The 18,981-nt window shown below is 46.6% G+C and overlaps 1 protein-coding gene across 6 annotated transcripts in view; it reads left to right on the top strand.

The window, feature by feature from the left end:
* The window catches only part of ST3GAL6 (ST3 beta-galactoside alpha-2,3-sialyltransferase 6), a 187,724-nt gene that overhangs the window by 127,796 nt on the left and 40,947 nt on the right, over positions 1-18,981 (top strand). For all 6 annotated transcript variants that reach the window (XM_044284492.1, XM_044284490.1, XM_044284489.1 and 3 more), the window contains one exon: positions 8,700-8,800. In XM_044284492.1, coding sequence (XP_044140427.1) covers positions 8,700-8,800 — 101 coding nt within the window. The remainder of the gene's footprint in view (positions 1-8,699; positions 8,801-18,981) is intronic.

Raw genomic sequence — 18,981 nt, 5'->3', positions numbered from 1 at the left:
GTTTGCTAATGACTGCATGTAGTTCATTCATAGCAAGCTTGGCATTAGCATCCGGTGGGATATCTGCAGCTATTATAGTGGAGGTGAACTCCCTCGGCAGATAGAACGGTCTACACTTAACCATGAGATACTCTAGGTCAGCTGATCAGTGTTTTCCAACAATGACAGAGTTTGTACACCAAACCTTGTTAACATAAATGCACAGTCCTCTTGTCTTACCGGAATCATCTGCTATTCTGTCCGCCCGAAGAGTATGGCGTTCAACCAGCTTGACAGCACTGTCAGATATTCCACTGTGTAGCCATGTTTCATAGTCGTAACTCATCCATTTTGTTCACCAGGGACTGTACATTAGCCAGGCTGGGTAAAGAAAGACTATACTGTGTTAGCCTAAGCTTAGCTGTTAGCTCTTCCCCCGCCTTTGTTTGCAGTCCCTGTGCCGTCTTCGAGCACTTCCAGTCGGCCGAGTAGCCTGCGAAGCGTCGGGTGTTCTTCTTAATTCAGGGATGAGTCCAAGGTTGCTGATAAAACAGTCAGAGTTGTGTAATCCTATATCCAAAAGGTCTTGTCGAGTGTAGGATGTAAAAGCTAAGCTGCTCTGAACTAACGGACCTGATATGAGCAGGAATAACACTGCTAACTTGCAAAATCTGAGGGGACACTCTGCCTCGCATGGTGCACGTGCTGCCATCTTGGATCTTGCACTTGAGGCCCAAGAAGAAGGAGCATATGGACTTTGCTTCCTTCCCCTCTGAAACTCCAGTCAAACAGTTAGTATCAGTATCTGATAAAAGAGATAAGACCTTAAGGTGAGGGGCCACAGACCCACTCAATAGAGAGAGTCGGAACATCTAATGTACCTAACACGCTCCTACAATAGTGTAGGATTATGTGGTACTGGGATGCCAAGGTGTTCAGCAGGGAGAATTAAGTCTGAAGGACAAGATCCGAGCAGAGAGGGGATCATTCAAGTCGACACAGCTATAGAGCCCTACAGCCATCCACGGTCTAACCATTCCTGCTCCCAAGCTTTCCAAGAGATGAAGGGAAAAGAGAAATAGAGGAAGAGGCGATCGGAATGTTGAAAGGCTATAGCTAATCCTACACCTATACTGGATCTCCCGGGTAAACAACATGGAACTAAGTCAGTCAGAAGCTGGAATAGATGGGGGAGGGCCCCAGATCAAGGTCTCCAGGTGAGTTGGTACCAGCCACAACCGTTCAACCTTAGTCCAGCGGTTATATGAATAAAGCATAGACCAAGAGGAAATATGCCTCAGATGGGTCGCTAGATAATATAAAGTGATACTAGGAAGTGCAAAACCTCCATTAGAGATGGGCGCTATCAGAATCTGTTTAGAAAACCTGTGGCGTTTGTAATTCCAAACAAAATGAGTAAACGTGGACTGCACAGATCGAAGGGCCACGGACGGCACCCTCACTGGAAGAGTCTCAAACAGGTACAGGATTTTAGGGAGAATGGCCATTTTAATCGCCGCAATGCGGCCTAGGAGAGAGATTGGCAGAGGTTTACACTTCATGAATAAGATAGTTATCTCTAATAGTAATGGAGGGAAGTTAGATTTATAAAGGGAGGAGTAGTTGGCAGTAAGATGAATTTCTAAATATTTAATGGAATGAGTGCGCCAGGTGTAATCAAAGCTGATCTGGAGAGATGTTAATCAGTAATGCCTATGTCTTAGTGGTGTTAAGTTTATATCCGGAAAGTTTACTGTAACTTATTAAGACTGCATGAAGATTAGGAAGAGAAAGGAAAAGATTTGTTTAAAGAAAGTAGCACGTTGTCTGCAAAGAGCGAGATGGAAAGTGATTTATTTCTAATTGGGATGCCTTGGACTGTTACCTATTAGGGCAGCCAGAGTTTCAATGCTAAGCACACGAAGGCGGGGGGAAAGGAGGCACCCTTGGCGCATCCCGTTAAAGATCTGAAGAAGGGGAGAGTGGGCATGTGGCAGCCTGACCGTCGCTCCTGGGGAGGAGTAGAGGCCCTGCAAAGCAGCTACAAAAAGGCCCTTAAAGCCAAAGTGATGCAGGGTACGGAACATAAATTCCCAGTTCAGGTGATCAAAACCCTTTTCTGAGTCAAGGCTTAGTAAACGGGCCTCCACCCCTCCCCTATCGGCCGCGTCAATAACATTTGCAGTGTTATCTCCTGCCTGTCTCAAACTAACGAAGCCCACCTGATCTTTATGAATTAAATGACGCCAAAAATTCTGACTATTCACTAATATCTTTGTGAATATTTTCAAATCCAAATTTAAAAGGCTAATAGGAGCTCGAGCAGTCTGCAGGGTCCTTACTGGGTTTGAGGATAACTGTTATGTACGAGCACATAAAACACAACATACAATGCAACACCACTCTGCAAACCAAATAAAGTACAAAAATTAATTATATTGCTTATGCTATGCTTCTAAATTAGAGATGCTTGGCAAATCATTTTGTACAAAATTATTTGAGCCCGTCTGCCGCACGTCAAGGCGATCTCTGTAAGACAGGAACCTAACACTAAGTTCAACCTGTTAAGTGTTATGTACCAGCACAACATGGAGTCGATTTTTTTCGCCTAGTAGAAATCCATTGAACAACTTAACCATATAGAGGATTAATGAATCCCCCGATATTTTAAGTCATTGAACGAAAGCCCATCGTGACCAGGCAATTTACCACTAAGTAACTCAGAAATGGCATCCCTGACCACCTCAACCGTAGTAAGTTGGTTCCGATGCGCTAAGGCGTCAGAGAATAACAAAGGCAGGTGACATTCTGCGAAAAACTTGTCTAATAACTCGTTCCGCTTTGTCTTATCACTAGGAAGGAGTGAGGGGAGGGAGTATAAGGCCGAATAGTAAGCGTGAGATGATTTAGCTATTGCATTAGGGTGGTACTGGAGGGTGCCCTGACAATCCTTAATAGCGTGTGGAGTGGAAGCAGCCGAACGCTCCATTAAAGGGCTCCATATTTTTTTATAAAGACCAATTGAAAAAATTATTTTTACCTCATAATGAGTACAGTAATAAAAAGGGGTACATAACCTTTAAGTCTGGTTGCATGTTTCTTTAAATGGACTAGATCAAGTGTTAGCAACTCCCAACATGCTCCATTCAACTGCTGTGCAAATATGTATGCTGAGCAGGGGTGGACTGACCGGTCAGGCACTTCGGACATGGTCCGAGGGCCCGCCGCAGAATAACATAACACCGCGCCCCGCTCACTGTAATGCTAATATTTATATGTGAACAACTTGAAAACCTCTGCGAGTCTGCGATCCTCTCCCTCTGAGCTCTCTGTACTCACAAACTCAGTAGCAGGCAGGGCGGCAGCGCAACTCACTGACGTCACGCGCCTGCTCCTCCTACTTCATTGATAAAGTGGGAGGAGCAGGCGCGTGACATCAGTGAGTTGCGCTGCCGCCCGGCCTTCTACTGGGTTTGTGAGTACAGAGAGCTCAGAGGGAGAGGATCGCAGAGGATTTCAAGTTGTTCACATATGAATATTAGTATTACAGTGAGCGGGGCCCGGTATAATAGAATACAGTGACTGCACCGGGCCCCGCTGCCATTACAACACCAGATGCCGGCCACCAGTCCCTGTATTGGGGATCATTCACTCACAGGGACACTGTTATGGGGGGATCTGTGGATGACACGTATATAGCATAAGGTGCTATATATGTGTCACCCACAGATCCCCCCCCCCCACAACAGTGCCACCCACAGATCCCCCCATAACAGTGCCACCCACAGATCCCCCCCCATAAGTGCCACCCACAGATCCCCCCCATAACAGTGCCATCCACAGATCCCCCCCCCCATAACAGTGCTATCCACAGATCCCCCCCATAACAGTGCCATCCACAGATCCCCCCCATAACAGCGCCATCCACAGATCCCCCCCATAACAGTGCCATCCACAGAGCCCCCATAACACCTTTTGGTTCAAAATATTTTTTAATTTGGCTATTCCCCACCCGTCTTGTAATTGTTCCGCTACTTGTGGGCTGCGCGGGAATGAGTTCAGTCACGTCGGTGGGCAATCCCGTCCTGCAGCGCGTGATCCCGCAAGACCTGCCGCTGTAGGTCACGGGTCTCGCGGGATCACGCGCCACAGGATGGGATTGCGCACTGAAGTGACTGAACTCATGCCCATGTAGCCCGCAAGTAGCGGATCAGTGGAACAAGTACAAGGTGGGTGGGGGGATGATCTGTGGGGTTGCCCAGACGGCTAGGCCCTTCACAGTAGTTATTAACCCCTTTCAGCAGTCCCCCATTCACTGAAGGGGAGACTGCTGAAAGGGATTAATAACTACTGTGAAGGGCCTCCCCCCCCCCCCCCTTTCACAGTAGTTATGCCCAGATATGTGCCCCCTTCACAGTAGTTATGCCCAGATATGTGCCCCCTTCACAGTAGTTATGCCCAGATATGTGCCCCCTTCACAGTAGTTATGCCCAGATATGTGCCCCCTTCACAGTAGTTATGCCCACACTGCTTCTAACAGAGGCTCACTAATGGACGCTGAGATTAGATCACCCCATACGAAAGCATTGAATCAATGCTTTCCTATGGGGAAAAATTTGACCCTGGAGGTCATCATGCAGGGTGTGAGGACGTCCAGCGTCAGATGCCAGGAAGCCCTCAGGTGGCTGCCGGCACTAGAGGCTGACTTATTGCTGGAACGTAGACAATGCAGTTTCTCTATAACATTGCAGCTCGATTTGCAAAAAGGGACACTGTACCCAGACCACTTTAATGAGCTGAAGTGGTCTGGGTGCCTTTTGTGTCACTTTAACTTTGTGGCTGGAGGCGGGGCATGGAGACGGGACAAGGGTGGGGCTTGCAGCTGAACATGGGTGGGGCCTTAAAGGGGGCCCTTGATTTATTTTGCCCGGGGGCCCTGAGGGTTCTCAGTCCGCCCCTGATGCTGAGAGTTGTATTTTTACAACAGCTGGACTGCCAGAGGTTGCTGACCCCTGGACTAGATGATTAACTCATTGGCTCAGTAATTTGTTTCTACTTGTACATAACATTCGCCGTCCAAGCCAAGCCCACTTTTTTAGACCTGGTGTGAGCGGAGAAAAGTCGCAGATTTTGGGGCTACTAACCATTGCACCAGAATCTGCCCCTGAAATACACCTAATATAAGCGTGTTTCAGTATAACAAGTGACCTCCATAGTGTTTTTATGTTGCATATGGATGGTGGGTCATGATGCTTGTGCTTCTGAATTGTTGTACCTGGCTCCACTTGACTGGTTTTCTAGTCTGTCTACGAGAGGAGCTACGGATGTCAGCATAGGCCTGGTAAGAGCCTAATGCTGACCTGGATGTGTATGTGGTTACACCAGTTCACTGCTGGAAGGAGGTAAAAGAGAGAAATTTGGTGTCATTCAGAGGTTGCACTACATTTTTTCCAGAAGAGTAAAAATACTCCTCTGACCATTTTTGAGGAGTATTTTTATCCCGAGGAGGAGTACGAAAGTTACGGTAGTTACGGTAATTAAAATGCATAATACATAGGCCTGCACTCGCTCACATCTGCGTTGGAGGCTGCGTTTAGAGCCTCTGTTTCAGATTCTGTTGAAAGCCTCATATGCAGCACTTTTTGTCTGGTAAAAAGACAGGATCCTGAACCGAAACTGAACGGATCCCATCATAGTTGTCAGAGTCTGTTTAGCTTCTTCCCTGTGCGGTGACAGTGGGAGGGGGGAGCAGGGTTACTAGTGGGGTGACAGAAGGAGGGGGGAGCAGGGTTACTAGTGGGGTGACAGAAGGAGAGGGGGCAGGGTTACTAGTGGGATGACAGGAGGAGAGGGGGCAGGGTCACTAGTGGGGTGACAGGACGAGGGGGAAGCAGGGTCACTAGTGGGGTGACAGGAGGCGGGGGGAGCAGGGTTAATAGTGGGGTGACAGGAGGAGGGGGGAGCAGGGTCACTAGTGGGGTGACAGGAGGAGGGGGAAGCAGGGTCACTAGTGGGGTGACAGGAGGCGGGGGGAGCAGGGTCACTAGTGGGGTGACAGGAGGAGGGGGGAGCAGGGTTACTAGTGGGGTGACAGGAGGAGGGGGGAGCAGGGTCACTAGTGGGGTGACAGGAGGAGGGGGAAGCAGGGTCACTAGTGGGGTGACAGGAGGCGGGGGGAGCAGGGTTACTAGTGGGGTGACAGGAGGAGGGGGGAGCAGGGTCACTAGTGGGGTGACAGGAGGAGGGGGAAGCAGGGTCACTAGTGGGGTGACAGGAGGCGGGGGGAGCAGGGTCACAAGTGGGGTGACAGGAGGAGGGGGGAGCAGGGTCACTAGTGGGGTGACAGGAGGAGGGGGAAGCAGGGTCACTAGTTGGGTGACAGGAGGCGGGGGGGAGCAGGGTTACTAGTGGGATGACAGGAGGAGAAGGGGGCAGGGTCACTAGTGGGGTGACAGGAAGAGAAGGGGGCAGGGTCACTAGTGGGGTGACAGGAGGAGGGGGGAGCATGATCGCTAGTGGGGTGACAGGAGGAGGGGGGAGCAGGGTCGCTAGTACGGTGTCAGGAGGAGGGGGAGCCGGGTCACTAGTGGGGTGACAGGAGGAGGGGAGAGCAGGGTCACTAGTGGGGTGACAGGAGGAGGGGGGAGCAGGGTCACTAGTGGGGTGACAGCAGGAGGTGGGAGCAGGGTCACTAGTGGGGTGACAGGAGGAGGAGGGGAGAGCAGGGTCACTAGTGGGGTGGGGGAAGCAGGGTCACTGGTGGGGGGGGAACATGGTCACTAGTGGGGTGACAAGAGGGGGGGAGCAGAGTTACTAGTGGGGTGACAGGAGGATGGGGAGCAGGGTTAATAGTGGGGCGACAGGAAGTGGGGGGGAGCGGAGAACTAGGAGACTGGACAAAACCATGATTGGGGGAGCGGTGAATCACTTACTTGAAGACTGACAAGCTGTGCTTTTCACTGCCACAACATTGCTGGGGGGGGGGGGGGGGGTCGGGTCACAGTCCTGGGGGCAGCTCTTCTCGGAGATCAGTCACGCAAGTCCACGGCTCTTTAGCTCTCCAGCGGCCCTGTCATGTTTCCCTTGGTCCTTGGGCATCGCGCCCTACTCACCTTAGTACAGCTGTCCCCTCCTCCTTCCAGCTCCTGCTGGCTTTCCCTGCCTGACCCAACCTGTATTGCTCTGGCTTGCCAATACCCAACCAATAATAAAGCTCCTTGCTGTAAGGAGCTTTGTTGTTGGTTATTTCAGGCACAGGCAGCATCGCTGCGCTGCCTGTGCCGTTCACAGCGCTCACTGCGCTGATGAGTGTGGGAAAAGTCTAAGGCGTATTGGGGAGTAAACTCGCCTGAACAAGCGTCGTAGACACCTGTACAAGTCTTATTGCGACATCTGGCGTCAACAGAGTAGTACCCATTGCCTAGTGAAATTGCGGTTTGACCTATGCGATAGTTAGACTTGAGGCATGTTCACTTGGGTGGCAGTGGTAAACTGAAAGCCACTAAAGGCTAGGTGATCGGGAGACGAGTAGTTTGCCCACAGAAGAGTTACCAGTGGTTGCCTGGTGTGCCGAAGCAGTTGAGCAAGGCCTTGAAGCACGGTCATGGGAGCAGACGTAAACCAACACAAACATTTGCTTGTTAGACTAGGGCTTTGGACGCTGTCCATGGAGAAGGGAGGTTTGAAGCACTGTGAGCTGCTGCTGAAGTGGTATTCACTGATTGCTTGTTGAGCCTGGGAGACAGTTTGGACATTGCTTACGAGTATACCACTTTAATTAACAATTTTTTTGCAGTGTGGAAGAACGGACCAAAATCCCACGAGAAGCACTTTGTAGTGCTTCTGATCTGGGCCTCTACTCCACACCGCTCCATATCTTGCAGATTGCGGACCCATTCAAGTCAATGGGCTGTTTGCAATCCGCAATATGGGCACGACGGCCATATTGCCATGTGCAAGAGTCCTAATAGACATAGTCATGGCAGGCCTGGAGGGTCTGTGTGAGTCTTGGCTGCCTGCCGTGGCAATGCATCAGCACCCCGCTCCTGGTGACAGCGAGCTCCTAACTTAACTGCCTAGATGCTGCAGTCGCTATTGAGTTCTCTCCAATTCCGACTGTTCTAGCAGAAGCATGGATACAATCAGTGCTGTGATCCGGAGCGCCTTATCAGTCTAGCCTGCATTGGTCTCTTTTGTTCTCATCACTGACGCCAGGGTTAATGACGCAGGCGGCAGGGACTGAACACACTATACATACTGCGCTGATGCAGCATTATGCAACTGGTTTGTGGAAACAAAGTATTTTGGAGAGTTTAGAAAGATTGGGTCACTCTGGGCCATTCAGTACAATGGCTAAACTGCTAAACAGTGATCTTTGGTCATGACCGATCTCGCAGCCAAGATCGCCGTGTAGCCCGCACCTAATTCATTAGACTGTACAGCTGATGGAGTAACTTATTTTAGACCCCATGAATGATATAGTAAGATATGCATACAACAAACACCAGCCTAACTGTTTCTTCCCTAGGTCTAAAATATTATTTCAGACCACGTCAGTACATACTGGGATCTGAAGTTTTGGAAAACTGGAGCACAACAGGCTGGAGGACACTGTGCTATCTGTTATACATAACCTGTTGTCTGGGAGGAAATTAATGCTCTAGAAGTGTTCTTGCTGCAGGTTGAGTTGTCCACTTATTATTATGTTCTTCCGTTCACAGCATGTCTGAGATTAAGCCTTTTCTATGTGAAGACTACAGGAAACAGTCTGCAATTCTTGGTGGCAACAAACTAGATCTCCCGTATGGAACCCGAAAAGGAGGCAAGTTTTAATTTCTGTGTATTTATTTTGCTGCCATTTAAAAAATATTTTGGTTTTGGAAGTAAATGACCGACTGATATTTCTTAAAGGGTATATGCACTTTTGTAAAGGTGCCTGGAAAGATGCATAATTATGAAGCTCCAAGCTCAGCGCACCTCTCCCCACCCCCTCTCTCACACTTACCTGGCTGTGCTAGTGAGAAAATGCCACTCAGAAGTCTCCTCAGGACATGCGTGACACACTGGGGCACTTTTATCAAGTTTGCCTGTTTTTGACCATAAAATTAGATGGGCGTATTTAATCTTTCTTACTGAAAATCGCAAATCCATTGATGAATTAGTCTCAGCATATTGCTATAGTTTTTTGGTTTTTTTTGTTTGTTTTTTCAGTTAGATGGGTTCATATTTACTTAGACTGGTCTAATTTATTTGCACATCTTTGCTGAAAAAAGTCGCCTGTTTCCTGGAAAGTATGACTTTTAATGAAAAAGCACTGCACTGAAAGCAGAAGAAGAAAAGTAAGCCAGCCTTGGGGTGGCCTAGAAATTAGACTGTTTTTGCGACAAATTCAGGCGCAAAAAAAGGTGCACCTACATTAATGGGTCAGAAAAAAGTTGCAAAAGTTAGAAAACTTCTGAATTCTAAAAAATCTAAATAGGCGAACAAACTGCAAAAGCATCCAAAACAGGTAGACTTTCAATAGTAAATGTGACTAAAAAAACTGGCTAATACAGAATTTTTTTAAACTAAAACCAGACGCAAACATTTAAGTAAATGTGCCCCACTGTAAATGAGGAATGCTAGAGCGACTGGACCATAGAAGCAGTTGAAAAAGAAAAGAAAAAAAGGAGGAGGTTAATCAAGTCTCCGGGGATAAGAAATCCCTTGAAAGATGAAGAAAGATGAACCACTGTGCCAGCAGTGGTGGGGTCTAATCCTTCAAATAGTAAAGAAGGGGGGGGGGGGGGGTAGAGGTATAATTATACGCAGTGTACGGAATATAGAGGGAAGGCAGCTGAAACCAAATACCTGGTCATAGAGGATAATGAATATAGACAGATAACGGTGGTGTAGTAATTCAACAGTTCACCAGGTGTATAATATCTGTCTATCCAAAAAGGCCAAAAGAGTGCAAGAATAGAGCGCCACTCCCTATGCTTCCTGAAAAGAATGGATGTAATTAGCTTCCGTTTAGTAAAAGTTGCTGGGAGACAGAAGGTTATTTGCTTAATATATTTATATCCTTAAATAGTTGAGGAGATAGGTGCACAGCATTCAGTTAGTAGGTACAATAGATGAATAGAGCAATAAAAAATGTTAAATAAGATCAGATAAGATTGAACAAAAGTCCCCAGTATCAACAGGACAAAGATAAAAGGTGAAGATATCACTTGATGGTGTATAGTGTATTCCAGTAAAAATCCAATACAGATAAATATATAAATATGCACTCACTTCGCTGGGGGATTGTCTATAGGATAAACCCAATACACCTGACACTTTGAACCCCCCTGGCTAGGATCGCACGTAGTACATTGATGGCAGCACACTTCTCACAGGCTTATGATCAATCCTTATTTAGAACAATTTGTGGCTTAACGTGTTTCGGGGAGATCCCCTTCTTCAGGAGCATACCATAGAATGGACCATAGAAGGTTCAACACTGAACTAGTACGGATTCTAGATCCACATGTGTAGGGGTCCTTTTATGCCTCTAAGGTTTTGTTCACATGGATTTCTTGCCACATATCCCCAGACAGAAACCTGTGGCCTGCCCTTGGGTTTCTTTATCTGTTTTCCATTTTGAATGCGGTGGATCAGTCTGCAGGTTTAGTCCCAATCAGTGGGGCTAATCCATGAGTAGACACCCGCTACAGATTCCAGCAGTGTCCGCGTTGGAAACCGTGCCAAGAAAGGACCTTTTTATTGACTGCGTCTGGAAAACCTAATGGCAGTACATCCGCAATAGCTGTCGGCAGATGCTCGGTGCAGCTGAGTATACAGGTTTTCAATATGAAAAAAAGGGAAGGCCACTGCTACCCACCTCATGAGTTGGCATTCAGTGCTCCTAATCTTCCCTTCTCATCATCATCTGTCAGGGGAGAATTGAGAGCCTGCGAAAAACAGCGTGCACCCCCAAATCAAGAGCTGCTAAAAACGTCGGGCTTGTCCAACAGTACTGTGCTGTGTATATACGCCTTAAGGGTATATTCAAACACTAGTTTTTCTTGCTGCATCCATCTGGATGTTACCAATTGGGTGTGTGTCCCTGCACTGTCTGACATTATCTAATCAGTTCTGCCAGTGTCATATAGTACAGGGACCCCCCCAACTCGTAACAGTCATCTGAACCCTCATAGTAATTCCTTAATAACTTCTAGAAGGTGACAGGTCCTCTTTAAGGGGAACCTCAATGAGAGCAGCATAAACCAGTGACAGACATGCTGATCTCAGCGGTGTGTTGTCCATGAGCTAAAAGTAAGTGGTTGCCAAGAACCAGCTTCATAATCATTACAGTCCAGGCCTGGACAAGAGTAACGGCGGCCTGAGAAGAGTCATGGTTAAGACTTGTCCTCCCAAAAAAGTTGTATAAGTCTGGATGATCCTGCACAGAAACAGCACACAGTGCACTTCTGCATTCTGTGTTCTCAAGCAATATCCCAGTGTCTTTGTGATTTACCCAATAACAAGTATGTCTGACGCTGCAGATTAACATACTTCACTGATCAGTAGTGAGAGATTAATTGCTTAGGTACTAATCTGTGCAGATCAGCTGCTGCTCACACCAGATTGTTTCAGCATGTACTGGATCATATGTACCGCTGATAAGACCAAAAAACGGATTATGTGCCTCTGTACTTTTGCTGCTGATACTATTTTGCTCTACAGTTGCTGCAGAACCTCTTTTTGAAATGTACATTACAAATTTGCACATTTGCAGTTTATAGCCTTGGATAACCGTTCGGATGGCAGCGCTCTCAGGTCTCTGTGACGCCTATTGGCGTCATCTCGTGAGACCTGAAATTTCCTGTGAACGCACGCTCACAGGATTGCGCAGTAATAAAGTTTAACTACAGCCTGCCAGCGCTGATCATTGGCTGGCAGGCTGTAGATTTTTAAAAGAACCAATCAAATGGGTATATCAGACGCTATTTTGTAAATAGCATCTGATATACCTGCTACCTGCTCCTCTGGTGGTCCCTTTTGCTTAGATCGACCTCAGGCAGCTCTGTAAGTAGCACCAAGCACCACACACACATTACAACCCCCCCCCCCCCCCCCTTGTGACTTATTAACCCCTGATCACCCCATATAGACTCCCTGATCACCCCCCTGTAAGAGTCCCTCATCACCGCCAGTTAGTTAGCTACTTGTTAGGTAGTTAGCGCCCAGCCCACCGCACCGTAGTCACTGATTAGTCGCTGATTAGCATCAGCACTAGTACTATATAGTATCTGTACGTGATCAAGACTGATCGCAATCAGATCTATATCAGTACATTAGGGTCACCTTAGGCTCTACAAAAAATGCAGTGTTCGCCCGATCAGGCCTGATCTTGTGCGCACACTTGCGTTCAGTCCGCCCCACCGCAGTGCCAGAATTTTTTTTTATGATCACGGCAAAAACACCGTAAAATCGCTGCAGCGCTATAAAGATCACTTTTGAGGGGCATGGCGAGTTCATGAAAGATTTATTTTTTTGGCACAAGTTAGCAGTAATTTTTTATTTATTTTTTTCCTTACAAAGTCTCATATTCCACTAACTTGTGACAAAAAAATGTAATCTTACATGAATTCACCATACCCCTCACGGAATCCAAATGCTTAAAAATGCACAGTGAAATCCTAAAGGTACTCATTGGAATTTGGGCCCCTTTGTGCACTTAGGCTGCAAAAAAGTGTCACAGATGTGGTATCGCCGTACACAGAAGAAGTAGGGCAATGTGTTTTGGGGTGTATTTTTACATATACCCATGCTGGGTGAGAGAAATATCTCTGTAAATTGACAACTTTGTATACATTTTTTTTTAAAGTTGTCATTTACAGAGATATTTCTCTCACCCAGCATGGGTATATGTAAAAATACACCCCAAAACACATTGCCCTACTTCTTCTGAGTACGGCGATACCACATGTGTGACACTTCTTTTGCAGCCTAGGTGCGTAAAGGGGCCGAAAGCCCAACGAGTACCTTTAGGCCCCTTTCATACGAGCGTGATGGATTAGGTCCAGATGCGTTCAGTGAAACTCGCACTATTTTGCAAGCAAGTTCAGTCAGTTTTGTCTGTGATTGCGTTCAATTGTTCAGTTTTTTCCGCACGGGTGCAATGCATTTTGATGCGTTTTTCACGCACGTAATAAAAAACTGAATGTTTACAAACAACATCTCTTACCAACCATCGGTGAAAAACGCATTGCACCCGCACTTGCTTGCGGATGCAATGCGTTTTTCACGCAGCCCCATTCACTTCTATGGGGCCAGGGCTGCGTGAAAAACGCAGAATATAGAACATGCTGCGATTTTCACGCAACGCAGAACTGATGCGTGAAAAACAACGCTCATGTACACAGACCCATTGAAATGAATGGGTCAGGATTCAGTGCGGGTACTATGCGTTCACGTCACTCATTGCACCCGCGCGGAAAACTCGCTCGTGTGAAAGGGGCCTTAGGCTTTACAGGGTTGCTCTCAATTTAGCCCCGCCCAAAATGCCAGAACAGTAAACACACCCCACAAATGACCCCATTTCGGAAAGTAGACACCCCAAGGTATTCACTGAGGGGCATAGTAAGTCCGTGGGAGATTTTATATTTTTTTGCCAGAATTTAGCAGAAATGGAAACTTTATTATTTTTCTTTCCTCAGAAAGTGTCATTTTCCGCTAACTTGTGAAAAAATATGTAATCGTGCATGAACTCACCATGCCCCTCCGCGGGTGTCTTCTTTCTAAAATGGGGTCATTTGGGGGGTATTTACACTATCCTGGCATTCTAGCACCTCAAGAAACATGACAGGTGCTCAGAAAGACAGAGCTGCTTCAAAATGCGGAAATTCACATTTTTGTACCATAGTTTGTAAACGCTATAACTTTTGCACAAACCAATAAATATACACTTATTGGATTTTTTTTTTTTTATCAAAGACATGTAGCACAATAAATTCTGACACAAACTTGTATAGAAATGTAATTATAGTTGAACAATTTTACCAGAAAAAGTTAAAAATACACTTTTTTGAGAAAATTCCGGTCTTTTTTGATTAATATCAGAAAAACTGAAAATTTCAGCAGCAATCAAATACCACCAAAAGAAAGCTGTATTTGTGAGAAGAAAAGGAGGTAAAATTCATTTGTGTGCCAAGTTGCATGACCGAGCAATAAACCGTTAAATTTGTGAAGTGCCAATTTGTAAAAAAGGGCCTGGTCACTGGGGGGGGGGGGGTATAAACCTGTGGTCCTTAACCTCTTAAGGACACATGACGTACCGGTACGTCATGAATGGTTCCGATCACCGCCGCTCAGCGGGCGGTGATCGGAACCCGTTGCCTGCTCAAATCATTGAGCAGGCACCTGGGGCAAATGCGCTGGGGGGTCCTGTGACCCCCCCCCCCCCCCCATGTCGGTGATCGCAGAAAACCGCAGGTCTATTCAGACCTGCGGTTTTCTGCGTTTCTGGGTTATTCGGGTCTCTGAAGACCCGATAACCCGGAACAGGATGGTGATGGTGGTGTGATTTCACTCCACTCAGGATCGCTTTCTGATTGGTCAGTGGGCGGTCCGGCGACAGATTCAAAAGAGGCAGGCGCTCCTCTCCTCCTCCTTTTGTGTTCCGGAACCGAGGAGAGAGGAGCCGCCTGCACGTGTCTGCCGTCGCTGCCAGCACCCCGATCTGTGCCCCCAGGACCCGATCTCTGCCATCAGCACCCCATCAGGTACATAGGGACAGCATAGGGAAAGTTTGGGTTAGGCAGGGGAAAAAAAGGGAAAGTTAGTTTTTGAACTTTTCATTGCATCACCCTAGTTAGGGTGTCTGGGGTCCACAGCACAGCTGTGTGACCCTAGACCCCCCAGGGGTGCTGCCACCTGCCCACCCCTCCCCCCCACTTTTTTATTTTTTGTGTACGCGGACTGTGGCCGGCACTCTTAGCGTCCGGCCACTGTTAGCGCATCACACACCCCACCGCTGATCAACTTTGGACGGTTGATCAGCGGTTTTGAAATAATTTTTTCAAATTTTTTGGCCTTTTTTTTTTTTTTTTTTTTGTCTGTTTTTTTTTTTTTTCCTGTTAGTTTTAGGGTGAGTTAGTGAACACCCGTGCCCCCACACACACGCACACAAAATAAAGATTTCCACACATGCACATACACACGCAGACACACACTCCCCTATGGCCCGCCGGACGTTCTCGGCCGAGGAGGCATACGCCCAGCTTGCGTATGCCCAGCTTCCACATCCTCCTCATCATCTAGCGATGATGATGAGCCCCCAAGGCGGCGGAGACGCCGCCAGGCGGAGCAAGGGGGACCGCCATGTTAGGGACCCTGTGGCCCAGCCTAGTACGAGCCGCTCTGGGGCTCATACTGGTTTCCCAGCCCACCAGTTAAATCCACCGGAGCACCCTGCTGGTGAACTTGTCTGGTGTAGCCCAGAGCGATACGAGCCCGTGATTCCTGATTTTGTAGGCCAATCAGGAATCCAGATTTCCACAGTGGGCTACACTGAATATGACTTTTTTCGTCATTTTTTCAGTGACCCACTGGTAAATCTGATGGTGGAGCAGACGAATCTGTACGCCCAACAGTTCGTCGCTCAACACCCGGGCTCCTTTTTGGCCAGGCCCGGTGGCTGGACGCCGGTCAGTGCAGCCGAAATGAGGACATTTTGGGGCCTCGTGCTGCATATTGAGCCTGGTCAAGAAACCCAGTGTCAAGCTGTACTGGAGTGGGGACGTCCTCTACCAGACCCCACTTTACAGTACGGCCATGACACGCTTCCGGTTTGAGGCCATCCGGAAATGTCTGCATTATTCCGAAAATGCAGCATGTACCTCCTGAGGTGATCCTGCCCATGACCGTCTGTATAAGATACGGCCGGTCATCGATCACTTTGGGGCCAAATTCATGGAGGCCGATGTACCTGGAAGAGAGGTCGCGGTTGATGAGTCTCTCATTGCATTCAAGGGGAGACTCATTTTCCGCCAGTATGTGCCCTCCAAGCGGGCGAGGTATGGCGTGAAGCTATACAAAATTTGTGAGAGTACCTCAGGGTACACTTACAAATTTCGTATATACGAGGGGCGAGATTCCCGGATTCAACCCCCAGAATGTCCCCCCACTCTGGGTGTTACCGGGAAACTTGTGTGGGACCTTATGTACCCACTGCTGGATAAGGGTTACCACCTGTACGTGGATAACTTTTATACCAGTACCCCCTTGTTCCAGTCCCTTGCCGCCAGATCCACGTTCGCTTGTGGGACCGTGCGGAAAAATCAACGCGGCCTCCCTGCCCTTCCCCTCCAGGTACCTATCCCCAGGGGTGAGACCCGTGCCCTTACCACTGGAAACCTGTTGCTGGTCAGGTATAAGGACAAGAGGGATGTCCTTATGCTGTCCACAATTCATGGTAACGGCATCACCCCTGTCCCTGTGCGAGGTACCACGGCAACGGTCCTCAAGCTCGATTGTATCGTCGCCTACAATCGGTATATGGGAGGAGTTGATCTCTCTGGTCAAGTCCTCAAGCCATCTAACGCCATGCGCAAAACCCGGGCATGGTACAAAAAAGTTGCGGTCTACTTGGTACTATCCCGAAGCGCTGGCAGCACAGGGACATTCCTCCAGTTCTATGAGGCAGTCCTCAAGGCCCTGATCTTTTCGGACCGGGAAAGAGCAGGCCGGAGTACCTCGGGAACTGTAGGCGCCCGGATCATCCCTGGCCAACACTTTCCAGGTGTGGTCCCCCATACTGGAAAGAAGGGACGAACACAAAAAAGGTGCAGAGTGCGTCACAGGAGGGGGATACGGAAGGACACCACAACTCAATGTGACACGTGCCCCGATCATCTGGGCCTCTGCGTTATTGGTTGCTTCAGGGAGTATCACACTTCCATGGAGTACTAAATTTATATTCCAATTTAGCACTGACATCGGATAAAAAAACTGGTTCTCAGACTTGAGACACTCAAAAAACTAAAATAATTTATTAAAAGTAGACATATTAGGTATTGCCGTGTCGGTAATAATCTCCTCTATAAAAATACCCCATGACCTAACCCCCCAGCTTAACACGGTCAAGGAAAAAAAATAAAAAAGTGCAAAAAAAGATTTATTTTTTTGTCACCTTACATAACAAAAAGTTTAATAGCAAGCGATCAAAAAGTCATATAGCCCCCAAAATAATGCCACTTAAACCGTCCGCTCGTCCCGCTAAAAATGCCCCCCACATAAGATAATTGGATAAGAAAAAAAAGACACTTAGACTTTAGAGATACAAAATAATTTTTTTTGGATCAAAAAGGATATATAGTCTAAAACCTTATTAGGTATCGCCGCGTCCGTAAGAATCTCCTCTATAAAAATACCCCATGATCCAACCCCCCAGATTATCACGGTCCCCAAAAAAAAAAAAAGGTTAAAAAAATGAATTTTTTTGTCACCAAACATAACAATTTTTTTTATAGCAAGCGATAAAAAAGTCATATAGCCCCCAAAATAGTGCCAAAAAAACGTCCGCTCGTCCCGCAAAAAATGAGCCCCCACATAAGATAATCGGATAAAAAATAACACCTAGACTTTAGAGATACAAAAAATGTATTTTTGTATCAAAAAGGATAATATAGTCAAAAACCTAAATAATTGTAAAAAAAAAAAAAAAAAATTGACTTATTAGGTATTGCTGCGTCCGTAAAAATATCCCATGACCTAACCCCCCAGATTAACACTGTTAAAAAAAAAAAAAAAACGGTGCCAAAAACGCAATTTATGGCACTTTTCCATTTCAATCCGTTTTTTCCGGTAACAAAACAAGGGTTAACAACCAAACAAAAGTTAATATTTATTACCCTGATACTGCAGTTTACAGAAATGCCATATTTGTGGTCGTAAACTGCTGTATCAGTAAAAGGCAGGCCGCAAAAGGAAAGGACCGACATGGTTTCTGGAAGGCCGATTTTGATGGCCTTTTTTATTGACACCATGTCCCTTTTGAAGCCCCCTGATGCGCCCCTAGAGTAAAAAGTCCCTAAAAGTGACCCCATCTAAGAAACTACACCCCTCAAGGTATTCAAAACTGATTATACAAACTTTATTAACCCTTTAGGTGTACCTCAACAGTTAATGGCAAATGGAGATGAAATTTCAGAATTTCAATTTTTGGTAACCTTGCCTCACAAAAATGCAACCAAAAATCATATGTACCCTAAAAAAAAGTCCCCCAAAAAATGCCACCTTATCTCGTAGTTTCCAAAATGGGGTCACTTTTAGGGAGTTTCTACTCCAGGGGTGCATCAGGGGGGTTGAAACAGGACACGGTGTAAATAAACCGGTCCATAAAAATCAGCCCTCCAAAAACCAAACGGTGCACCTTTCACTCTACGCCCCGCTGTGTGGCCGTACAGTAGTTTACGGCCACATATTGGGTGTTTCTGTAAACGGCAGAGTCAGGGCAATAAAGATACAGTCTTGTTTGGCTGTTGACCCTTGCTTTGTTAGTGGAAAAAAATGGGTTAAAATTGAAAATTAGACAAAAAAATGAAATTCTCAAATTTCATCCCCATTTGCCAATAACTCTTGTGAAACACCTAAAGGGTTAATGACGTATGTAAAATCAGTTTTCAATACCTTGAGGGGTGTACTTTCTTAGATGGGGTCATTTTTGGGTGGTTTCTATTATGTAAGCCTCGCAAAGTGACTTCAGACCTCAACTGGTCCCTAAAAATTGAGTCTTTGTAAATTTCTAAAAAATTTCCAGATTTGCTTCTAAACTTCTAAGCCTTATAACATCCCCAAAAAATAAAATATCATTCCCAAAATAATTCAAACATGAAGTAGACATATGGGGAATGTAAAGTCATCACAATTTTGGGGGGTATTACTATGTATTACAGAAGTAGAGAAACTGAAACTTTGAAATTTGCAAATTTTTGCAATTTTTGGGTAAATTAGGTATTATTTTGTGCAAAAAAA

The sequence above is a fragment of the Bufo gargarizans genome, chromosome 3 (genome assembly GCF_014858855.1).
Source record: "Bufo gargarizans isolate SCDJY-AF-19 chromosome 3, ASM1485885v1, whole genome shotgun sequence".
In the NCBI taxonomy this organism is placed as follows: Eukaryota; Metazoa; Chordata; class Amphibia; order Anura; family Bufonidae; genus Bufo; species Bufo gargarizans.
The sequence above is the reverse complement of the archived record's forward strand: the minus strand, read 5'-3'. Positions and strand labels throughout refer to the sequence as shown.